Consider the following 26,473-nt stretch of genomic DNA (forward strand, 5'->3'; position numbering starts at 1 on the left):
GTGTGAGAAAGAGAAAAACAGGGGAAATGGAAAAAAAAAAAAAAAAAGACAGAAGAAAAATGTATATTAAGTAACATCCAGAAAACAGAATAGACTGAATACTCTTCAAATGATCAAGTTTGCCTTGGCAAAAAAAAAATCTAGTGAAATGGATGCATTCGCTAGGGACTGAAAAATAGCTTGAAACTCACCACCAGGTTTCCTATCACCAGGACTAGCAAGAAAATGGGAAGACAAAGCTCTTTTCCAGCCACTTCCATGCATTCCCACATGGTTTCTATCCATTCTCCACATAATATTCGGAATATAATCAGGAATGAATGACAAAAATCCTTCATATGCCAGCGTAAATCCCGATTGGTGCTTATTTTACTGTAATATTTCTCATAATAACTGCCCAAAACCTGCTTTCCTACTACAGCAAAAATAAATACAGTGATAATCAAAACCAGAGTGAGGTTACCCAGAGCACCAACTGAGTTTAGAATTATTTTCATAAGAGTATTTAAGGCTGGCCACGACTTTGCCAACTTGAAGATCCTGAGCTGTAAGTAAAACACAAGAGAACAATGTGAGTGGTGAACACCGCATAGATAGCACAGCACACATAAAAACCAGATGGCGCATTTATCTTGTTGTCTTTACTTCAGTAACAACATCATAATTTTTCCCCCAAAGAAAAGTTTTTAATTGTTCCGATCCAAAAGTGTTGCACTTAAGCTCAGATGGTTAATGTTACTGAGAACAGAGAACTGCCAAAGGAAGCTTTCAAATTGTTTGCTCTAAGGTAGATACGAGCATGTGTAAGTCTATCAGTATCAATAGCAACAACAATAATAGTCCTAATAACCAAGTGGTTTATAGATACTTGGACAACGCTTATGAAATAACTGCATTTTGGACTAAATCAAATGTAATCAGATGGAAACTGAAAGAAAAAGAATTTTTTTCTACCTCTCACCCAACAGACTCAAAACAGGCTCTGAAAAGCCATATGGGATCTATTCTATGCACCTTCATGAGTAACAAAGGACATCTTTTGGTCGAATCAGCATTCAAGGCTGTTAAAATCTCTCAGCCATGATACACAGGATGAAACAGAATTCGACTGTATTTCTAGGTGTGATGGCTCTGGAAGCTATGCAGAATGTCAGAGGTAATTACTAAATTTAACATTCTAAATACACAGTAAGTATGTATGCAAAAATGTAACACGTTAACATCTCAGAGCTACTCCTTTTTCCTAAGATGGAGGAAAGCGTTTAGGAGACCTCAAGGCCAAGTCTAAGCCTTGAGGAGAGCTATGTTATTTTACAAATCTCAGCTCAAAAGGAAAAGCTGTGAAGGACCCTTTGCTATCCTTAAGCTCGTGAAAACTGTCAGATACTATCTTTTTCTAATTGAAGATCTGAACTGCAGTTGAGTAGTGACAGGTATAGACCTAACAGAGAACCAGTGAACTCTCTGCCAGGTCAAATCTCCAAGGGGGTGCACTGTGCCAAAGGATTTGTACTATCCAATATACACAGTGTAATAAACATATTGAATGTATTCTTTAATATTTGTTTAATATTCACTATAATTAAACATTCATGTTGCCTTACTATTTACTAACAAAGAGAACTGATTTAACAGATTCATCAGTAAAATAATTTGAGGGTTTTTCACTGTAGTCTTTTACAAATCTAAACAATACATATACTTCAAAAAAGAATAAAGAAATAACTACCAGCCTGAAAGATGACAGGTTTTCTTCAAAGCTTATTAGGCCAATCATAACAACTATGCTATCAAAAATATTCCATTTTTGCTGAAAATAGTGGTAAGGATCTAGAGCAATGATTTTCAAGATCATTTCTGCTGTAAAAATCAGGGTGAAGACCTGGAAACAGGAAAAAGAAATTCAGCAAGAAGTCACTGAAAAAGTACGTCTCCTTATGGGACTGTCTCAGTATAAACATGGGGATATAACTCCATATTCACTCTAACATAGATCTAACTTACCTTGTCACTTAGAAAAATCATTTGTTGGTAATTGGGGTCCATGTCGGGGTACTCCAGAGCCATAAATAAGGTATTCACAATAATGCAAACCATGATTAAGAGATCCACAAATGGATCCAAAATTACCAATTTCACCTTCTCTTTGACTGCTCTCCAGAATGGACAACAATTCCAAATCAGATATTTTTGAGCAAAACGCTTCCAAAATGAAGGGCATTTCAGTTTTGACTCTTGCAGTTCTAAATGACAAAGAGGGAAAGCAACATACAAATAATCTTATATGGAATATCATAGTATGAAGAAAAAGACAATCAGTTGTAGAAAAGATTGAAAAGAAAAAACAATCTCGTGAATAGAATGGCATCCTTGAAAAAAAACTGTTTCACTCAATCTACACAAACTCATCACAGGCTATTTAAAGGAACCATCAACAAATCTCATAATTACAGGAACAGGTGATATATATACATATATGTTTATTATACTATTGAAGGATGATAAAGGATCTGCACTAAGGAGAAATAACTTAACTGTCTTCAGCAAACTGACAACTTGTTTTCCGTGAGCTGCATTTGCACAGTCACAAATGCAGCACGGGTTGAAAAAAAGTCCAGGATATAATGAAGAAGGGCATCTCCCATATCTTGGTGTCCATAGGGAGGATAGGGTTGTTAGTAGATATGTCAAGTTGAAAAGGGACCTCAGGAGATCTCCAGTGGAACCCCTTTCTCAAAGCAGGGTCAGCCATGGGGTCAGAGACTGCATAACCTGTTCCTTTGTCTGACTGTCCTCACGGTGAAAGCTTCTCATACACAGTTTGAAGCTCTCTTCTTTCAGTTCATGTCTGTTGTCTCATCTTCCCACTGTGCACCACTGTGAAAAGCCTGGATCCATCTTCTTGATAATGTCTTCCTACACACTGGAAAGCTGGTATTAACTTCCCCTCAAACCCTTGTCTCCAGGTAGAACCAGCCCAGCACTGGGCAAGTGCTCCAGCCCCTGACTTGGTGGCACTCTACTGAACTCAATGTATTCAGTATTGTTGGAGACAGTGTCGAAAGCCTTACTAAAGTCAAGGCAAATGAAAACATTGCTCTCCCCTCATCCACAAACCCCAGTCATTTTGTTGTACAGGGCAATCAAGTTGCTCAGGCATGATTCACCCTTGGTAATTGCAAGTTACAGCTACAGTTATGTAAGACAAGAATATTTATTTTACTGAAATTCTACATTTGATTACAGCATAATTTCCCCCAGTGACTTTTAAAATAATGCTGACTTTTCGTGACATTTTGATCTCTCAGGTCAAGTTACACAATCACCATAGGAAAAACACTAAAGAATGACTTACTCAAATTGTCTGTAATAATAGTGGCTGCGCTCATTAACCTCTGTCTTCGAAAAGGATCATTAATAGAGTCCACTGACAATTCATAGGACAGCAGTATCTGCCTCTTTGGTTAGAAAGACAACAGAAGATAATATAACAAGGGAATATGAATAAATGGCAATATAAACATTATGCCGAGCGTAAGATAAATACGCCTTTTTAAACACACGTTGTAACCTTACTTTGCTGAAAGAATGTAAAACAAAACAATCTATCATGTGCTTGCCTTTGAAGGCAAAGGAGATTTCATCAAAACCAGTAATATTTTTCAAGAAGTTGTTTCCTTCTGAATATAGTTAACATCAATAATAATGCCATTATGTAAGAAATACAGAATCATTAACAGGGGAGCAAAGGAAAAAAATCATCCCGTCTTTCCAGAGACTAATAAAAAGTACATACAAAAAGAACACTGACAATCAGTTTGAATAAATTATTGGCTATTTAACTATGAATTATTGATTGTTAATAAATAATAAATATTTATAAATACTAATAATAGTTATTTAGTGAATCAAAATTGTTGCTTTTCCCAGCCCTATTAAACCCATCAAGATCTATATTAATATTGAACTGTCTAAAACTAGGAATGAGACTGCTTTTGTTTTCATTAAAAGTTACAGAATGCTAAAATCAGTATTCTTGACGTGCACCGAAGAACAGACAGGCCAACACGTGTACCTTATGGGACATACTGAATTATTATCAAAGATTCAGTTCATGACACATTAATACCTGCCTCTCCCCTTTTAAAAACTAAATAGACAATTGTAAAACATGGGCTGCAAAGAATAGGTGAGACTCTGACGTACAGAAAAACAGAAAGAACAAAGATTCCAGTATCAAGGAGGACATAATTAGAACCACCAGCTCACAGGGAGCTACAGATGGACCACATCACAGTGCACAGTGCCTCAGCGCTCCCTTTCAGCACAACTTGCTCTGTTTCAGTTTATTCTTATGGGGAGGGGGTAAGTAAAGACATGTCATGTTATTTATGAACATATGCTTCAAAACTGTTATTCAGAGAATGAAACTGATATCCTTGCCCTGACTTGAACAGCTAAGTAAAACTTATCTGACAGAAATGTCATAGAACAAACATATAAGATGAATTTATAATACAGTGCTAAAATGATTATTTTTCTATCTGTATTTTTTCATAATCTAAACCACTTAATTAGACTAGTCTAATCACATCCCAATTACCAGTGCAACTTTCCCTTTCAATTTTTTCTATATTTGGTGTCTCAGAGAGAAACCTAGAAAAATTGGTGCGTCAGCGTAACTAAAGTGCTTAGTCTTCTTGTTGAAATTCATGCCTGTTCAGAAGCATTCAGAGTTAGTGTTTTCAGAACACTGAACCAGTTACTGCTGCTCATCTATCTGTAGCTGAAGCAAGCAAGTGGTGAAGTCCTCTGACAAACTGGGATTTAAAATACACACTAGAGAAATACTCCATTCAAGTTTTTATAGAACTGATTATGTCCTACTAAAAAGTTTCTACCAATACTCTTTTTTTCTCTTTGACTTAGCATCTTTAGCCTCTTTTTGTGATTAAACTAGAATGTACATTTTTTGAAGAGTCCTCAGTTGCAGCAGAGCTAGTACTACCAGCAGTTGCCATAACATGAAACAAACTGCCATGTTTGTTGCAGGTCATACTTACTTGACTAATGGTAGAACTCAGAGCAGCTCACACTGCTTGGATCCTGCTCTAGGGCTTCCTTTTTTTTTTTAATGTGAAATACCACATTTGTAGGACCAAGTGAGAACTGTGATATAGGTGAGTGAGAGGAAGTGAGCATGCAGGTGGCCTACGCATCCTGAAGAATCCTCATGATTGATAAACAGCTGCTTCTGCTGTCAAATGATCATCCGTAAGTATGTGTAAGATAAGATTACAACCAGGATCTCACGCAGTCACAGTTACCTGGAGCTTGGTCTTGGAATTCTTCATGTAGCTAGTGTAGAGGCATGTTAGCAAGCAGAGCAATGTAATTTAAACTCTGCAGAATCTACTCCTGAAAAGTGGGTTCCACTTAACATTTCTCATACCAGGTTCTAGTGCAATCTACTTCCTGTTTCCAACAGATCCTAAACAGAGATACTCATAACTTTGCCATTCTCTGCATATAAAAAGGGGAAGGGACTTTTGGAAGGGACTGAAAATGCTGTTTCTGAAATGTAAAAATACGGATTGCATTTGGCATCCAACCTGTGCAGATTTTGAGCCTTGGAGAGGTAAGGTCTAGGAACTAAACCAGATTTATCTCCTGGCTCAGTCATCTCCTGCAATACAGTCACAGACTTAGAAGAAAAAAATTATATAGGGATAATCTGTCACAAGAGGTGATTTTTGTACTTACAGAAGATATGACACCTGCTATGGAACGACTTTTTTTTTTTTACTCAATAGATATAATAATACACTACCATGGACTGTGACAGCGTGTTCCTTTTAAGTACATCAGATCCAAATTAGGTCACAAAATGGCATAATATTCTTAACACAGCAGGGGAAACGTTAATGACACTTTATAAGAAGCAAATACTATACTACAGGAGATGACAGATGGCGGTTGCTGCCAAATGGATGATTTTGACTCCTTCAGCTCAGACACATAATTTAATACAGCTAGGATCACGAAGTTTAGAAGAAATTCTGACCATGCTGACTGCCAGAATGAAAACCTAATCCATTTTAGCTAGGATGACATGTCTGATAAAAACTTCCCTACAAGGACACATTTCAAAAGGGATTAGGTTGGGCTATTACTTCTTTAGCTCTGCTATTGGAAAGTTTCCATTCTCTATGAGATGGGTGGGAACGACTCTGATGTTCTCCCAGACACAAGACAGAATCTGTCACAAGATGGAACGGACGATCATGGTGTGTCATAGAAAATATGTCAGGAGAAACAGGGATGAGAGATAATACCAAAATGAACAGTGTACGTTTTGGTGATGATTTCCAGCTCTCCATATCTAAAGACCCTGTTCAGACACGGTAAATGATCACCAAAGAAATGGAAGGAAGAAACACATCTGAGAGGGTGAATGAAGACTGGTTTGAAACTCCAGACTGCATTATCAAAGGTGTGGTTGCGAACCAGAGTTTCAGTCAAGGTGTTATTTGGACACAAACATCTACTTTTGCACCATCTGTTTTTCCAGTGGACCCTGTTTGGTCTAAGTCACAAGCCTGTACTGGAGAATGGCTGTTGCTGAACCAAGGCACTAAAAGTTTTCTTTTTAGGTAATGTTGAAAATATCTCAGTAATATGGATAATTGTCTGAGAATTATTTTGGAATATTCAGCTCAAGATTAAAATATCTAAATATAGGCATCTAAATGTGGATGTCTGCATAAAGCCAGAGAAAGATTACAGTTAGGAAGGTCCTCTGGAAGTCCTCCCAACCCATCGCTCAAAGCAGAGCAAGCTTCAACTGCAGGGCTTTTCCCAGCTATGTTCTGAATATCTCCAAAAATACATATCTGAAAATTTCTCTGGATGACCTGTTGTAATGTTTATCCTCTGTCCTTCTACCAGAGAGCTCAAAACTTGACACAATACCTCAGGTGCAGTCACGCACGCGCTGGTCATGCCAAGCAAAGATACACACATGGACTAAGCATTGAAAAGGCAACAGACCTATACTCTACATGAATGCTCGACCATTGGTAGTGTGACAGTAAGGACTGTCCATGAGATACACAGTATTTTTCCAGTGTCAAAGGTATTGTGAAAAAAAACCCTGAGATTAAGCAATGTAAGAATTACAAGTCTTAATAGCAGTTTCTTAATGGATTTAGAAAGGAGTGATGAGCAGACGAGCCAGGAGTCACTGCTGTAATCAAGATGTGAAATAGCACGTGTGGGATTCAGCCTAATAGTCAGACATCCGCATTTAATTTGTCCATGTGCACAATGCATCTAAAATCCCATTATAATTTATTCATTTTTTTTATAAGTTTGATTCACTTAAACATAAATGTCTAAAGCCCTTTCAGATGGTCAACTGAGACATTTGGGATCTGAGACATCCGCAGTCTCAGATTAAGCAGACATGACATATCACGTCTGTACTCTTCTGCAGAGTAGGTGGAGGCCAAGCAAGACACTCTAGAAATCCTCTAATGTCAGTAGGTAGCAACTTGTGACTCAAAAAATTAAATCTCCATTCGACTCTGGGAATTTAGAACCTAAATCACATGTAGACATGAGCAAACAATAACTGGAGCACAATCCAGTTGCCTAAATCTAGGAATTTAGTAGCATTTGAGATGCCATATTGTATTTGAGATATCCACAGAGTGCTGGAAGACGTGCCACAGGTGCCAAAGATTTCCAGGGTACCCAACCTGTCCAAGAACATCTAAAATGGCATAGGTAGACAAGTGAATCGTGCCCCTAACGTTAGAAGTCTTCACTGAACTAAATCCAACCCTAAATATTTAGGCCAGAGAATTAGCTCTGTGTACAAAAAAAAAAAAAAAAGAAAGGTCAGGTCATTAGGGAAATTCTAGAACTTACAGGATTTTATACATTTGTTTATGCAGTACAATAGAGATGCCAACAGATCTTACCACAGCTGTAAGTGCAGAGGGCTATAATATGCCACAAGTATGCTACTTATGGCCACTTCAAACTTTCCTTTCAAGTCCCTATAACGCTGTCTCCCTCTGGTCCCAAAATCTAACTTTCAGATTGCTTTAAAAATTAAAGTTAGTTCAACACATGCAAGAAGGGAGAAAAAAAAAAAAAGGGGGGGGGGGGGAAGAGGAATGCAAATAAAGAAACCTTTTCTGCTCATCAAATTGTCATATCACATGCAAGCCATTAATGAATATATTATTCTATTTTGAATACTTACAAGCTTCTTGTGGCAGCGACCAGGCTGTGAATAAAATATATGTTCCTCCTTGTCATGATCACCTAAAATCAAGCCCTGACTTAAAATAGGTGTTTCTTTCTTCACCTCTTTTTCTTTTGAATTTTTCAAGTCAGCAACTGACATTTCGGATCTGACATGTGAGGCCTTATTACCTTCTCCTGCAGCCAAGATCTGTAAAAGAAACAGCAAAAGGTCTGTCTATTAACACAAGGTAAATGCCAAAGCATGGACTATGAACATATACAGTTTAATTACTATGCTGTCCGAATGCTTTGCCCTAACAATTGCTACCTTTCGAATATTAAGGTATTATAAAAAGACAGGAGTACAAAATGCTACTACAGCCCTGAAAGATAAAGCAGTGTTACTTACGGGCTACTGGAATGAAAGTTTGTCCTTGCCACTTTAGATATCGTACTTTATATCTGAATTGCAGAAAACTATGGTGTATCTATCCTTTTACTCTCCTTTTCCTGCTTTGGAAAGGACCTTGAGCTCAAAGACAACCAAAGACCAAGGGCTCAAACTAAATCCTAAAGTGTTAAACCTCTCTTAACTACTAATCCTATTGAAAGAAAAATAGAAGGAAGAAAAGCCTAAGTAAAGCTTGGCAAGCTGGAATTTCAGACAGAGAAACCTTACAGGCCTGTCAACAGCTGTAGAGGAGGAATTTGGTAAACTGGTGATGCCTTTCACCTTAATGATGAAATTGGATAGTTGCTAGAGGATATTTCTATGTCCTCTTATAAGTCTGACTTTTCTGATTGTTAGCAGTAAATCAGAGGTAACTTCTATAAAAAAAAGTTAGCAAATAAAATATGTCTTACCAATAATTTTCATTCTGTGATGTTGCCTCAGCTCAGAGCTTCACTTCTCAGAAAGAAAATAAATACAACAAGGTGATCCCTGGTCCCGTACAGGCCAAGGGATGAATGAATGTAGGCGACAGACTGTAGAAATCTGATGTGTGTCTATTCGCTCTCCAAACCAACGGCAAAGAAACTAACGCAGTCTCTGGATGTCCTTCCACATTAATATGGAACTAACAGCATTAGCCTGGCCAAAGACTATTCCTGCTCTTGTCAACTGGCTGACCTTCTGCATGGAGTCACTCAAAAAGAGGCATGACAGCCCCTAAATAGCTGAGCACAGTGGCTCTCAGAAAGCTTGCATTTTTAATCAATCCTGAAATCTATCAGCATCAGAACTTCCAATCTCATGGAACTGGAGAAATGACAACTTTTCTTATGGATGCAAATTTATCCACTCGTACTTCCTTCATCAGACTACGTAGTAACAGCAAGAAGCAATATCCAGAGAAAGGAATTTGTGCTCAGCAATAGTGGTAGAGTACAAGAATGGGGCAAACCACAGAGCACAGGTACCTATGTAATACCATAAAAGCCACATACTTTGGCCAGCAAGCCATTCCTAAACAATGCCAGGTCTGCAAATCCTAAAACTTAATATGATTTAACTTAGACTCATGCTGTTTGTTTGTATCACAGAAATTTTTATATCTATTTAAATATATATACATACACACATGTATTTATAAACAGACAGAGAGAAAGAGACAGAAAAAGACAGAGAAATGAAGTGTAAGAAAGTATTGTAAGACGCACGATTAATTAAAAACCTTATCTCCCTAATTCACAAACAGAAAAAAACCCATAAGGAATTACATATTATATGCTATATATAATAATTTACAAACCTGTTCTTTCTCTAGAATTTGTTTGGCATCCTGAAGTAATTTTTCTTTTGCCTCTGTTTCAGCAAGAGTAGCTCTATTTTGCTCTTCATATGCCATAGTTACTACAGCCAAGATCAGATTGAAGAGATAAAATGCACATAAAAAGATGACCCCCAGGAAAAAAAAAATGTAGTTCTTTCCAGATGTACGGATAGTCTGTGAGGAAAATATAAAGGTTGCAAAAAATTCTTAACAAACTAACATTTACAATAGAATTTCAAACTAACTTGAAACAATTTATTTTCCTATACGATACAAAAAGTCAACATACTGCACTGCTTTCATTAAACAGTAGGATCTGCCTCTGGTCTAAGTTGTACAGAAGATCTAGAAATACATCTAGTCAGGAGTTCCCCTGGCCTTCAAGTAAATTAATTTCACCTCTTAAAAGCTTCTCTGTGATCATATATTGTTTTCTCTTTATGTAACAGACCATCAAACATTCATAATAATGCCATGCACTGCAGAGAAGAATTAACAAAATCCATTCTTAAAATTAAATATCTCCCAGCAAATCAGGCAAATGATCATCAGAGTTTACGTTACGAGAAGACAACTTCAGCTGTGAAGAGATATACAGGTGACTACAGAAGAAATTAATTAAACTCAGTAATAAGGATGAAAGCTAGGATTATCTAAACAATCATGAAAGATGCTATAATTAGAGAATCAGAGGCCATATTTACACTGATTGCTTATTCTTAAATTTTTTTTAATGGCTGCAGAGGAGGTGGTACAAAATTAAGCCCCGAGACATTAAAAACTAAAATACACAGGACCTCCAAACATCAAAAAGAAGATGCATCCATTTAAAAAGAATCTCAGTTAAAAAAAGTTGCTAGAAAAAATTAAAGTGGACCATTATCCCAAGGCAGAGGATAATTCCCTTCTAGCAAAGGTACTGCAGAGATGGAAGGGATCCAGAGAATTCTCTACATGCAAATTTTGTATCATTTCTGTCAAAAAATGGAAATTGAAAGTTACATTCAACTCTCTGAATCAAAACATAAAGGCTCCAATTTTTTTAATACCAGTTGTCAAAACCGACCTGAAATAGAAGTGTATGTTGAGCCAAAAGATTTGTTGAGGAGTCAGGACTTAAAAGGGAGAGAAACAGAGTATGTAACAAGTCCTCATATCCCCTGCAGGAGCAGTGAGCTCACCAGCCCTATCTACTATACACCCCAGTCCTTCCGTAGTTACATATTCTCATTTGACTATTAATCACTGAACCAAGGGTGTTCTCCAACAAAACTACGAGGATTCACAGCAGGATTGCTTCCACTCAATGTCACTTGCAGAAGGTGCTACAACTTAAGTCACTGGAAACTTCTTCCTTAATATTTACATTGATTTTAAAAGAATTTTGGTATCAGTAATGTTAAAACAGGTGCAGATTTTTCTAGTGCACACAAAGCTCTAAACTTTCCAGCAGGTAATAGAAGTACCTACTTGTCTGTAGAGACGCTCCCAGCAATCCTGTGTCATCAGACGAAATAAAGAAAGGAAGGCCCAGCCAAAATGATCGAAACTTGTATACCCAAAGTCAGGATTCTTCCCAACCTTCTGGCAGCTATAGTTTTCTGGGCACTGACTGTTAGCCACAAAAGAAATGTTAAACAATACCTACTTGCAGTATTAGATTGTACCTGAAAGTGCACAACATCAATTCTAGACTTGTTCAGTTTATCTGAAAGTCCATTTCATTATTCCCCAATATAATTCTGCCAGAAGGGTTGATTTTTATCAGACAAACCTAGAAAGCCACTTGTCTAGGCAAAGAAACTAGACAAAAACTCTCCACTGATGTAGGATACATGCAAACAAACACATACAGAGGGCAAAAATGGAAATATCTTTACTTATAAATAATTCACCAAGTTGAGGAGAGTGTATTAATATCTCACAACTCTATTAATCTGTTCCCCTCCTCCTTCATATCATTCTACATTACCATTGCATTACCAGTGGTCAGCAACAAGGCATACACATAATTACTTGCATCCTAGACTTTACTTCATTCTTTTTTTGATGTGAAATATCTGGTTTTAATTTAATAACACACACACACATTCCACCCTCCTGAAAAATCATCACCATTCCTTTAGGTCAAAAATAAAACCACAGTACACCTAGAGAAAAAAAAAAATAAGAAAGTGCTAGAACTGCTTTGTTCACTTACTTCGAATTTGAACTGAACTCACAGAGCAATATTTCAGGAGATTTATTCATTCTGTAGCAGATATCTAATAAAAAATATACCAAGGAACCATAAAATCAGAAGTTGTCAGTTCTTACAGAACTCTGACAGTAAACCATACATGACTGCACTTTAAAAAATACCCTGACGGACCAAATCTCTGTGAAAGACTCCTAGCTCAACATGGAAATTAAAACAAAACAAAACAAAAAACACAAATAAACCAGTAACCACACAACTCACAAGGTAACATTTTATTTGATCTCTGGTAAAAATAAGTATCTCTGCGAGAAGCAGGCAAAATCCCTGAATGATATAGATTAAGTGATGGAAAAAACCATTCTTCGTGCAGTACCCCTAAAATTAGGATGTGCACAGGTAAAGAAGCAAATGCTTCTAGAAAACTCAGTCCCTTCTATCCCACAGACTGCTAATCTTTCCCCAAACCCAAGATTCACTAATCTCATGTTCACTTGTTGCAGAGACTTCATGTAACTGCTCGTGCAAACGGAAGGACATACCTTCTTGTGAGAAATACATGCAAATAACTGCATTTTAACATCTCTGTGAAAAAAAACAAGACATACATAGGAAGATACAAAGATTAAGTAAAGGGAGAAAAGAGTAAAATTTACCTGCATCATCTGGTACATATATCTTGGCATCCTTACACAATGAGTCATTGTAAGTAGCATTAATGAGGACACATTTGGATGTTAAATTGCCCATAAAAAGCTGGAGGCCTATTAGAGCAAATACACTCAAGCAAAAAACAGTCAAGATCAACACATCAGTAAGTTTCTTAACAGATTCAATAAGTGAATTTACGATGACTTTCAGACCTAGAAAAATAAGATTCAATAATACACAAAATGAGAAGAGGAATGCAGCTGCGTTCTCATATGACAATATGCAACAGTTGCAAGTGTGTTAAAAATGATCAGTGGAAATGGTTTTACAACTTCAGAGAATTAAATGAGGTAAAATAGAGCATAGGAATGAGTAAAGTATTTTTACTTAAATTTCCTATTCATCACTTATTTGGCTTTTACTTTCTTCTACTTTTGCTAACTTGAGAATTCTAAATTAAGGTGGCATCTAAGCAAACTCTTACAAACTTTAATGAATATGGACAGATTTCTGTGCTTGATTAACATTAAACAAGTACTTCACATTGTGCCAAATAAACATTACATTAAAGGATAGCTTCTGCTGACCTGAGGGAATTCTCTCAGAAGATAATGCCTTACAGATGTCAACAGTTTAAAAGCAAAACAACATTTAAGACACTGGGAAAAGAACAAATACATGTTGGGCACCACTCAGCTGGAACGCAGCTTGGTGGAAAAGGACCTGGGGTTTCTGGTGAACACCAAGCTGAACATGAGCCAGCAATGTCACCTTGTGACACATAAGGTGAATGGTATCCTGGGACGCATAAGACAAAGCATGGCCAGCAGGTCGAGGAAGGTGATCGTTCCCTTCTACTCAGCATTAGTGGGGCTGCATCTGGAGGACTGGGTCCAGTTCTGGGCTCCCCAGTGTGAGAGAGACATGGACACATTGGAGAGAGCCCAGAAAGGGCCATAAAGATGATGAAGGGACAGGAGCCCTCTCCCATGACGAAAGGCTGAGAGCTGGGACTGATCGGCCTGGAGCAAAGAAGGCTCGGGGGGGGATCTCCTCCATGTATATAAAAATCTGAAGGGAGGGTGCAAAGAAGATGGAGCCAGGGTCTTTTCAGTAGTGCCCAGTGACAGGACCAGAGGCCATGGGCACAAACCGAAACATAGGTGGTTCCCTCTGAACATCAGGAACACTTTTCTACTGTGAGGGTGACCGAGCACTGGAGCAGGTTGCCCAGGGAGGTTATGGAGTCTCCATCCTTGGAGATTTTCAAAAGCTCTCTGGACATGGTCTTGGGCAACCAGCTCTCAGTGGCCCTGCTTGAGCAGGGGGGCTGGACCAGATGACCTCCAGAGGTCCTTGTCAACCTCAACCATTCTCTGATTCTGTGAAAATGGGTTATATATAAACTGAAGGCAAATATTCTGGCAGAATAACTGAATATGAAATGTGATATTGGCAGAGAGTGATAGCCAGGATTTTTCTAGAAGCTTTTCATAAGAAAAAAGTAAAATTGCAATTTAATCTCTCTTCTGCATGGCAAATATGAAAGGAAAAGTATTGATGGGTGGTTTTGACACTAAAAATTAAACACTTCCTATGTTTAATTCCTGTTACAACTCCATAGCAAAATAAAAAAGATATTTTAATTACATATAAATTGTAAATTTAATACATACTATAACAATGGGATATCTAGCCATTTACAGATTTTTAAATGAGTTTTTACAGTTAGATTCCGAAATCCATAATTTGGTATCCTACTTCACGGCATGACTTACAAAAATATCACGTATCTGGACAGCATATGCAAAATACTGTTGAAAGTATCACGCTCAGTCCAGATAGTGGCTGTGGTCAGTATATAAACAAAAGAAACTCTGCAATATTCAGCATTCTGGGAAATAAACCACAGAAGATTGAGCTAATGAAGTGTCACGTGAAACCAGAAATACGTTGGTGCAGCCATGTTATGTTAAGACAACATATTGAATAGGATGTGCTGCTCAGGAAAGACAGATGTAAAAAGACAAAGGCACCGGGCTAAGTAACATTGAACACTAGTGATGGGATCAAAAAAAGCAGAAAATACAAAAATTTATCTGTGTCAAAATCATTTTAAGGAAAGATGATAAAAAAATATTCTGTTAGGATGCTGCTGAGAGTTACTACAGGCTGCAAAACAGTCACAGCTTGGAATCCCCTCAGCCGTCAGAAAAAGTGACCAGAAAACTGAAGACAAGAACAGAAGAGGAATTAGAAATCACATACTGCTGAAACAGAGAGTAAGACATGTTGCTCCTCACCTGGTATTACCGAAATAGCTTTCAAAGTCCTCAGTACTCTGAAAGTTCGAAGAGCTGAAACCTTGCCCATACTTTTACACAAGGTAACATACCTATAAAATCAAAGAACCATACAATGGAATGACAAAGATCTCACTTTTCAGAGCATACGCATATTGAGCACACAGTCATGAATAAGTTACAGAAAATAAACAGGTCAAACATGTCCTAAGGTAGATGTCTAAAGTTGGGAATCTAAGTCCATTTCTAGGTATTGATACAAAATAATGAGACTTTTGAATAGTGCCTCTGAAAAGAAACACAGCAAGTTTTCACTTAGTGTGGATTTGGATGCTTAAATTTTGAAGTGTTTATCCACCAAACTGTCAAATAAACATAAAATCTTCAATGTCATAACCACATCCTTTCATACCGAGGCTAATCTGACTTAGACCACATGAAAGTACATGTTGCGGCTATCTCAAAATCACACAATATATACTTTAGGGAAAGAGTGTTGCGCAAGACTACATTTACAATATATTAATTCTGTACTACATGGCTCTCTTCCTAACTTTTATTTAACAGTCAGCTAGGAACTTGAGTATTGAAACTAGTTTCAATTTAATCATTTCAACAATTTGAAAATTTCAGAAAATGAGGATTTTAAAAGTTGTATATTCTATACAGCATTTTAACAGGTTATCCCATATTTTATAAGACTCATTTCATCGCAGAATGGATATGAATTGTGACTTAACTTATGACAAGGTCATAACTGGTAACAGGATTCCTTAAAATAAAAAGTCTCAAGAACAGAATCTGATAATCTTTACTTGGAGAGGGTGTCTGGAGGTGATCTAGGTGACCTCCCACTCAAAGAATGAGTCAGGAATAGATCAGAACACTTTGGCTTTTCCTAGCCTGTAAGATCAAATAATTCTCAAGTACCTTAAGTAATTAAATGCATTTGAGTTAACTGTTGAGCTAATTTCCAAATACTTTTATTTATTGCACAATAGGACCCAAAAGAAACCAGGAGATTCTATACTGCAAAGTGCTTATAACTGCTTGAACATAAATGAATTAGGAGTGTGGGTAGGGAGGCAGGACCATAAAATAAAACTGTTCATACAGCTGTTGGAGAGTTACTGATGATTAATGATGTGTAAGCTCCTTAGTGGTTTATATATTACCCATAAGAATACTTTGTTGGTGTACATATATATATGTGCAATGACATCTGAGTAAGTAACTATTATTTACAAATAAGAAAAATAAGGTCAGAGATATGACAGTTGATGGCAGCCTTTGCTACAGAGCCCATGAGACAGTGGAGTTTAAGACCCCAAGAGAAGTAAGCAAGATGAACAGCAGAATAAAAATTTTGGCCTTCAGGACAAGAGATTTCAGTGTGTTTAGGGATCTGAAACTGCCCCAAAGAGAAAAGTGGCCCCCAGAACAGCTGGTTGATCTTCATCAGTATTTTCTCCAACGCACAGAAACGATGCATTCTGCTTTGCAGAAAGTCAAGAGGATGTGGCAGAAAACCAGCTTGTCTGAACAGGGAGCTCCTGACTAACGTCATATTTAAAAAGGAAGCATTTCATCTGATCCAGAGTCCAACTAAGACAATATAAAGAGGCATGCTTGGGTTTGGCTGTCTATGCAATCACCTCTTAACAAAATTTAAATATGTACCAAATTGAGAACAATTAAACAATTCTAAGATGAGTTTTGCATTTAGGTCTTGCTTTAATGTCTATGGCTATTTTTCTCTTTGCAGATATGCAAAGGGTGATTCAACCACAGTAACTCTTAAGCAGGCAGGATGCCAACCCCTTTAAAGAACTTCAGAAATATCAAATACCTTTTTATCTGTGCGGTTGTCCCTTGAGTGTAGCAGAACAACTGAATTTTACTTACGTTATGACAATAACGACAAGATCCAAGAAGTTCCATGGATCTCGAAGAAAGGTAAATTCATTCCAAACAAATCCTCTAGCTAATACTTTTATCAATATTTCACCAGTATATATGCCAGTAAAAAGAAATCTGAGAAGGAAAGTATACATTAATGTTATAGAAATAAAAATACTAATGAGATTGAGACACATTCAGGCACATTTCTACCTCTTCTATGATTTAGTCACTGGATGGAGATGAAGGCAGGAAATGTGAAGTAAAACAGGACAGGTTACATTACTTTCAGAAACATCGTGGGTATAAGAAGATGCCTTCCTGAATTTCAGTAAGATTTCCATGTAAATCTATACTCACAAATGTTCACGTAAGCATACCATAGTATTTCTGGATGAAGGATATTTCCTTAAGAAAAATTTTTAAGACTGTGTTTATGTTCTAAAGCAGGCTGGAAAATTTCAAAACCTCAACATCTTGGCAGAACAATAAAATTAAAGGTTTACTTTAGCCTGTAAAGTTTGCACATTTTATACATTTATTCTGACAAACACTCTGTAACTGAAAGAAGCCCTACATAAAATAAAGCTATCATTATCACTATGTTTACCCCAAAACAAGAGGAATTAAAATTACAGAACCTCTGAGGCCCCAGGCACATTTTCAAGATTTAATTCCAGACCATTAAGCTAAGTTACACTGGACAGAGTGCACAATTACAGAAGGTAACAAGACAGTACAAATAGATGGCTTCCTAATGTGAACAACTGAACTACAGGTGCCCCCAGGAAACAGCAAGAAAGAACAGAGTATTATTTATCCCCTTATCTTTTTGCATCAGCTGGCCATAACAGACATTCAGGTTATTGCTTCAGAATGAAACATATTAAATTAGAATCCTGCTGCTCAGTCTCTCTCTAAACGGTTTAATCCTTAAAAGGAAGAATGTAACACCAGGTGGCAAAATTAGCCAACGTAGAGAAAAGGGCATATAATGTAAGCCTCTAAGAAAAGGCACTGAAGCTCCATAGAAGACTGTGTGATATAACAATAAAAATCCTAAATCTTCCTCAGAGATCTGTCTGAGAATTTTCAAGCCTCAGAATTAGATCACCACATCATTCAAACTTTTCAGTCCAGCATATTAGCATCCTTAGAAAAAGAGTGAAGAAATGGCAACTGAGATACTTACTCAGTCCAGCTGAGTGCATCTGGAAGCTTATTTAGAGCCATGGAAGCACAATTGAGTACCACAGTACATGTGATAAAGCCAACAAATAATGTGAATAATAAGTTAAGGAAAAAGTGCTATATTAAAAAACAATGAAGTTCAGAAAAGTTACTGATTTACACACACAAAAACCATACAGATATCCAAATAATTACTTTGGTTTTGAATATGCTCAGGATTTTTCATGTGTTTTCCAAAGAAACTGATGTCAAATCAAATTTCTGCTCAGCTGGGTAAACATCAAGATTTAAAATTAACAATGAATTATCTGCATACAGAGATAGTTTTGGATGTTAGGACTTCAGTGGGACATAATATGCTTGACAGAAGAAATGAGGAACATAAATAAATGAAAAAATCCAAGTCCTCTGCTGTCTGCTGTTACTTGAAACTTCAGAAATCCCCATTTCTTCCCAGCAGGAACATGGAATAAAGAGAAATGAGCCACAACGTCACAGTAACTAGGGTTTGTAAACCTAGAAACACCAGATGAAAAAGCTTAATTATCAATAACCAGTATTCTCTGAAACTGTGAGTCCATATATGCATTCTTACAAGAGAGAACTATGATCTGCTGTGAGTTCAAAAATCTTTCTCATTTTATGTTGCAGGCAATGAAAACATACTGAAGAAAAAACATCCTTTCATGAAAGTTCACTTGTCACCAAATAAAAGTAGGGTGTTTTAAAACAAATAATTGCCTTAAATTTAGGGTTTATTTGAAACTGAACATCAAATTTGGTAATTTCTAATAGCACAAATATGCATTCAAAGTCAGCCTTAGGTTCCCATAAAAGGGCCTGTTTCTACAAATTAATAATTCCAAATGAAAACAGATGTTGGGCAGAAAGAGCAGAAACTACTCAGCCTATGGTTTTGCACCTGAGATCCTTCATATTTTTATAGTCTTCAAACGATGTTTATACTTTTGCAAAAATACAAAAAATGGGTGCTCTTAAGAACTCCCTAAACTTAAGTGTGAAATAAATTTCTTAGAATAACATCAGACTCTTTCAGCAAAGCATTGCCATAAATCCTTCATGTTTTAACAACCATGGAGTCACTGTTTTGTTTTGTTTTGCTTTTTAAATTTAAGCTTGTCACCACAGTAGACACTTAGAAAAAGTTCCAGAAAAGGGCTGAAGTATCATACAGTAGCTTCTAAACGTTGTCTCATTACAATATCTGCAAATCTGACTTTAAATACAAGCTTTTTGATCTTTTTACTTGTACCAACACCATGCAGATATCTTAGCTGTTGTAAAACAAGATTCAGTGTAACTTTCAAAAAATCTCTATCACAGCCACGTGAGCTTACATTTACATCAATACGAACAGAATGACAGAAAATGGTACAGTAGATTTGAAAACTGAAATAAGGGAAACCAATAAAAGGATATGAATGTGTCAGAATTGTAATTGCTGCTTTTCTGACTGGATTAAAAGGACCAAATATACACAAGGCAGGTGTGGCAGTAAACCGGAAAATAGTCCTCCTTTTATTTATCACCATGAAAGTCTACCAAAAAAAAAGATTAATAGTATATGAAATATTTTAATGCAACAATCTTTTTTTCCAAAAATGTAACTGCAATTATGAGTAAAACTTTCCTGTAGTCTTACTTGGAGCTGTGACCTGATGATACTACATTGTGAAATAAAGACACCAGCTATATAAAAGCTCATTATTGCCTGTGAGGAAAAAAGCAGTAATGGGAATTAATTTGAAGAGCAAGCCATCAAAAAGCTCGATGTCCAAGTGGAGACCAGTGATGAGTGGCGTTCCTCAGAGGTTGGTATTGGGACCAGAGCTGTTTAACACCTTTGTCAGCGACACGGACAGTGGGACTGAGTGTGCCCTCAGCAAGTTTGCCAACGACACCAAGCTGGGTGGTGCAGTCGGCATGCCAGAGGGCAGGGAGGCCATCCAGAGGGACCTGGACAGGCTGGAGTGGTGGGCCTGTGCAAACCTCTTGAAGTTCAATAAGGCCAAGTGCCAGGTCCTGCACATGGGTGGGGGCAATCCCAAGCACAGATACAGGCTGGTGGATGAGTGGATTGAGAGCAGCCCTGGGGAGAAGGATTTGTGGGTGTTGGTGGATGAAAAATTGAACATGAACAAGCAATGTGCGCCTGCAGCCCAGGAAATCGATCGCATCCTGGGCTGCATCAAGAGCAGGGTGGGCAGCAGGTTGAGGGAGTGGGATTCTCTCCCTCTGCTCCACTCTGGTGAGACCCCACCTACAGTGCTGCGTTCAGCTCTGGGGCCCCCAGCACAAGAATGCACAGACCTGCTCGGGCGGGTCCAGAGGCCACAAAGATGATCATCAGGGGCTGGAGCACCTCCCCTGTGAGGACAGGCTGAGAGAGTTGGGGTTGTTCAGCCTGGAGAAGTGAAAACTCCGGCGAGACCTTCAAGCGGCCTTCCAGTGCTTAAAGGGGGCTACAGGAAAGGTGGGGAGGGACTTTTTACTAGGGAGTGTAGTGATAGAACAAGGGGTAACCATTTCAAACTGAAAGAGGGGAGATTTAAATTAGATGTAAGGAAGAAGTTCTTCCCTGTGAGGGTGGCGAGACACTGGCACAGGGTGCCCAGAGCAGCCATGGCTGCCCCCTCCCTGGCAGTGCTCAAGGCCAGGTTGGATGGGGCTTGGAGCAACCTGGTCTGGTGGGAGGTGTCCCTGCCCATGGCCGGGGGGTTGGAATGAAATGATCTTCAAGGTCCCTTCCAACCCAACCCACTCTGTGATTTCAGATCCTATATTCACTTGATCAAAGTAATTAAAGGATACTATTCTGGGACTGCAACAATGGTGTTAATCACACTCAAAAGTACCTTACTCTTGGATGGTTTTACAGGCTACAAAAGATTATTTACAAAATACATATTATGTAGGATGGCCAGAATCCAGTCTGGTCAAAGCAAAAATTTTAGTTTTGAAATACCTCTAAATTATCAAGTAACACTCTAATTCCCTCTAAGCTACTTTAAGGTCCATGCAGCTCAGTACTTTCGCCACATGAAGTAAAAATGAAATCTCTTAAAGCAAAAACACGGTTCACTATCTTTTATGTAAAGTTCTTCGACTGAATCAGCCTTAGTTTCTATTCATCAAGAATATCACTTTGATTACTTTGAGAAAAAAGAATCTCTGGAAGATACTCGTTCATGAAGAACAAAGCTTTCTGCATGTTCTCTATCAAGTTGTTATATTCCAGTGTCTTGCTGGATACATAAAAAACAGCCACATAGGACTGGATGGAACCTTCTGCTCTTCAGGAGAAGAACAACAAGCATTAGACATTTCATTTAGAAGGGATTCCTAGAGCATCTACTTCAAACATTCCTATAGGCAACAACACAAAACACTTTCCAATACTACGGAGTATATGCAATATAAATATGGTACAATAAACAAAGACAATGAGACATAAAATCACATAAAATTAATTTACTATAATGAAAATATATGGATTTGCGACAGAGAGTGCTGGAAATATCTCAAATACACCTCCCCTAATTTGTGTAATATTTGTAATTCAGCAAAAGCGTCTGCAGTAAGTCAGCAATTCCAGCGTGACCTACTGTTTGACAGGCACTGTTTATACGACAGTGAGTTCAGCTCCACAGACATCATACAAACTGCTCTGTAAAACAAAGCAACAGTTATCCCAGAATGTATTTCCGAGCAAAGTGTATCTATCAAACGTATCATGTTTTTATAATTAATACAGATGACTGACTGGAACTTAAAATACGTTTTTGTTATGTAATGTGGAGCATACCTTAGCACTCCTGCCCCAAAAAACACTAGTAATGTTCAAAGATCTGTCTACAGAACGATCAAAAAACAGTATCTCCTGAACAGAGCTTTTACTATCTCTTTGGAGTTCTGCAGACAAAATTAAATAAAAAAATGCTTTTTAAAGTTTAACCTTGTGATCACTGTAGTATGGATCAACATCTTCCAGGGGTTCCCCAACGAGCTCCGCAGGAACGTCCCCATACAGAGATGGAAGTTTTTTGCAGGTTTTCAGATCAAGCTGAGGAGTAAGTTTATTTTTTTCAACTCCTTGGTCATTATTCTTCTGGTTAACTTCGGCTCGCTGCTTTTTTTTCTCAGCAATTCTTTCCTCGATTGCTGCCAAGGACTCAGGGGTGAAACGTCGGAAGCTGTTAGTTTCTGATGGCCAAAACAAGGGATCCATTTTTCCTTTTATATGTTTGTTTCCTGCGCTAGAAGTAACTTAAAAGAGAAAACTACTGACAATTACAAAATAAGAGAAATAATATACAACTTAAAACCAATACCCATTAGATAAATTATTTCCTCCTTCTGTAAAACCCCATATGAAAATAGAACAGAATATGACTATTTCAGTTGGAAGGGATCCTACAACAGACAGCTGGTCCACCTGCCTGACCAATTCAGGGCTGACCAAAGGCTAAAGCATGTTGTTAAGGGCAGTGTCCAAATGCCTCTTAAACCCTGACAGCCTTGGGGCATCGACCACCTCTCTAGGAAGCCCGTTCCAGTGGCTGACCACCCTCTCACTGAGGAAATGCTTCCTAATGTCCAGTCTGAGCCTCCCCTGGTGCAGCTTTGAACCACTCCCATGCCTCCCATCGCTGGATCCCAGGGAGAAGAGCTCAGCACCTCCCTCGCCGCTTCCCTTCCTCAGGAAGCTGCAGAGAACAACGAGGTCGCCCCTCAGCCTCCTTTTCTCTGTACCAGACAAACCCAAAGCCCTCAGCCGCTCCTCAGAGCACACCCCTTCCAGCCCTTTCACCAGCTTTGTTGCCCTCCTCTGGATGCATGCAAGGACCTTCACACCCTTCCTAAATGGCAGGGCCCAGAACGGCACACAGTGCTCCGGGCCAGGCCGCACCAGAGCTGAGGACAGCGGGATGATCACCCCTTTGGAGCGGCTGGTCCTGCTGCACCCCAGGGTGCGGTTTTCACTCCTGGCTGCCAGGGCACCCTGCATATGATGCATCACACTACAAAATGTAGCATGCTGCTTGATATCATTTCACTAAGTTTGCTGACAATGACTTCTGCATACTTCCACACCAAGACTTAGTGATCACAAATCATTTAGTACACTCATTTCGTACACAGTTCTCAAAAAATTACAGTAACACCAGCGACAGAACTGGGCTAGCTGCTATGCTTAATTCTGCTTATGACCACCCCTGCTCTGCGTGCCTAGAAAAGCCAGGGACCTGCACGTCCTCAACCCAAATTTCACGAGGAGATTCGACCACTGACCGACCCTCAGGATGCTCCATACCCACTGCCTGTTATGCAGAATTTAAACAATCTAAAGGCACCCTACATCACTACTGCAAACCAAATAACCAAGTAAATCTGGTATCGCCCTCCTCACAGCTGCAGGTCAATATGATGATTAGTCTGTCCTAGAATTTTGCAGGTGCCTTAGTGCTTTGTGGCTCTGCAGCAGAGTGCCTGCTGTTTCTGGAGGTCTTGGTTATGTCTATTTGTTTAATAACCACTCTTTTCCACACATCAGTGGAAAGGAATTTAATTCCTATTAACTACTCGGATTTTGATCCAAGTCATTGATTTGTTTATTCATGCTGACAGGTATGGGTCAATTCTGCCTCCCATACCAGCCCGGGAAAAGGTAAATACAAAGAAGCAAATTCACTTTCTCACATATTCTCAAATACTGCAATTCTTCTGAGGATAAGCAGAGTATCTTCAAGAACTTATTTTCAATTATTCTGCTTGAGCTTAAATCACTGACAAGGGAAGGGTGGCAAGGTAATGAGAAGCACTGAAGTGACTCAAGGCAAATCACTGTAAATATTCAGTTACTAATGTCTTCCGGCCGGAATTTACCACATTACTTGTAGATGACCGCAATTTACATGACTGCAGTTCTCATCCACAAAAGACGAAGAAAATTTTGACCCCTTGCAGGTTGACTTGTCCTTTGACTCGTGTCAAACCAATTGCTCCCATCTAATAAACACTTTTGGTCACTAACAAGTCCTTAAAACACTCCACATTTCTTATTGCCCCCAGTCTGGCTGTGCTACTTCAGTTTGGGAGCTCACATGTGCACATGTCAGAGGATCAACACTCTCCTGTCATTACAGCTCTCTTCTTTAAATGCATAGATACACTTCTTTAACAAGAATATGCAACTGCCTGGAGCCAGAATGATTGTGCAGGGGTTTTGTTTTAGTTTAGGGAATTCAGACAACGATAACAACAGAACATCCAGAACCAGAAATTTCCAAGGAAATTTCATGAAGATCCAAGTTATGTCTTGAGAGACAGGAGAGACAGATCCTCTGCTGCTCTCAATTAGCAACAGCTTCTCAAAGTCAGAGCAATACACACCAGTGAGGAATCTGGCCCCAAATGGGGTTTAAGAACAAAAAAAATAAAAACAAGCCCAAAACACAATAGCACAGTACTGAAATTCAGCTTTTGCAGAACATTTAAATATTCCTAGCGTTGCTCCTCCAAGTGATGCTCTATATTAATACACAAATTTACAAGCATCTGATTTTAGCTATCATCAGCCCTGTCTGCTAGGGCTAACCTTGCTTGTACCTGTTGGGGATGCAGCCTAAACACCCGAGTCCTGCAGAGCTGAGAGCTCCTGCTGCTACATATCGGTGTGTCCTGCCTTATGTCTTCTTATGTCAAGAACATATCCAAGTTCATGAAGGAGTACTTAACCACACTTAAGTGCATACATCACATTCAATTCTGGTTCATGGAACAAAATCGCCTTTTCAGCTGTATCAACGAAATCAGTAGCCTTTTTAGTACCCTAAAACCAGACAAATTTATATTAACACATAGGCCAGATATACAGAACGCCAAAGATGTTATGGCTGGATACAGTCCGTAAGTAAAGATATCTTCGTTGAGGTCCTTCATGTGAACAAGGCATCCTAACTCCCATCAAAGTCAGTGGATATCTAACGGTATGCATAGTCAATCCAGGCTGTAGAGATGTACAAATGATTGGAGACAGATACTTTAAAACCATCTAAAACTCCAGTGACAACATTAACTAAACCTCCATGGACTGTAATGGGAGACTGAACACCTAGATCACAGACAATCAGCTGCATTTTGACACCTAAATATAGGTATTGAACTTGCATTGAATCATTCCATCGCTGCCAAAACTTTCCTTGCTGTTAAACGGAGACCACTAACACTCTGGAGTCACCTTCCTCTATGACCCACAAGAGCAGAACTGGATGTCAGCAAAACCAATGGCCTGCATTAGCTATTTCAGATTTTAAATTTCACATTCAATCAGTTCACCATATACAACAGGAAACCCTGATCTGAAAGTTACGAATATCATAAGCACCTCCAAGTTCATCATCACCATGAGTGCACTAGACTTGTATTCTGAAATGAACGACCATTATTAAAAATAATAACTTATATTTCACAAAAAAGGTGATTAAAAAAAGGAATCAAAACACTATTTTATACGTAGCTCAAATATTTTTCTATCAGACCAACCACTGTTCCTCTGGAACAAGAAAAAATAAGAAAGCAGCTCACAGCCACAACTTATGAAATAGGCTTGGAATCCTGTTTTCTGTGTTGTTCAATGCCTTGCAAAAAGCTAAGGCTATCACCTACTCAGTTTCAATAAAGAGAAAATACTTTTGCTCTCTGATCACCATTTTCTTCTATTTAACTACCAATAATTATCAACAGGTTTAACAGACTTAGTCCTTTGTAAAATCAAACTTGGACATATTACTGGACTGCTGCTGTTTCTAAAATATATGGCTGTATCTTCCACCCAGCACTCTGTCCTTGACTCTCCGCTTCCCACTCATCACCCCACCCCAATAAAAACTTTGCGTTTCGATAAATATTTACCAGTGGGGCGGGTTTTTTTGTGGTTTTGTGTCGGGTTTTTTTTGTATTATTTTAACAGATGTAATAGACAAAGTTTTCACAATATCATATAATAAAATGTATTCACTCATTAGCTCCAAAATCAGAAATGTATGCAACAGGCTAGACTGTGTATTACTTAAACATCCCGGAAAAAAATCACTCCCCAGCATTTTAGTGACAAAAACATTCCAGATTTGGGTAGGTACAAAAATTCCACTATGTCAAGATCAGTACAGCTCAGATTA

The 26,473-nt window shown here is 38.3% G+C and overlaps 1 protein-coding gene across 1 annotated transcript in view; it reads right to left on the minus strand.

The window, feature by feature from the left end:
• Window positions 1-22,521, minus strand: part of LOC104350433 (sodium channel protein type 5 subunit alpha-like) — a 41,621-nt gene extending 19,100 nt beyond the window's left edge. The window contains exons 1-14 of the mRNA XM_086467133.1: window positions 22,249-22,521; window positions 19,713-19,831; window positions 18,274-18,363; window positions 17,088-17,216; window positions 15,183-15,274; window positions 12,849-13,091; window positions 12,232-12,295; window positions 11,502-11,643; window positions 10,011-10,205; window positions 8,273-8,464; window positions 3,356-3,458; window positions 2,005-2,243; window positions 1,730-1,882; window positions 192-545 (exon numbers count right to left, since the gene is read on the minus strand). Of these exons, the coding sequence (XP_086323259.1) occupies window positions 192-545; window positions 1,730-1,882; window positions 2,005-2,243; window positions 3,356-3,458; window positions 8,273-8,464; window positions 10,011-10,205; window positions 11,502-11,643; window positions 12,232-12,295; window positions 12,849-13,091; window positions 15,183-15,274; window positions 17,088-17,216; window positions 18,274-18,363; window positions 19,713-19,831; window positions 22,249-22,521 (2,388 nt within the window). The remainder of the gene's footprint in view (window positions 1-191; window positions 546-1,729; window positions 1,883-2,004; window positions 2,244-3,355; window positions 3,459-8,272; window positions 8,465-10,010; window positions 10,206-11,501; window positions 11,644-12,231; window positions 12,296-12,848; window positions 13,092-15,182; window positions 15,275-17,087; window positions 17,217-18,273; window positions 18,364-19,712; window positions 19,832-22,248) is intronic.
• Window positions 22,522-26,473: the final 3,952 nt, after the last annotated feature.

The sequence above is a fragment of the Leptosomus discolor genome, chromosome 6, assembly GCF_034619465.1.
Source record: "Leptosomus discolor isolate bLepDis1 chromosome 6, bLepDis1.hap2, whole genome shotgun sequence".
Classification (NCBI taxonomy): Eukaryota; Metazoa; Chordata; class Aves; order Leptosomiformes; family Leptosomidae; genus Leptosomus; species Leptosomus discolor.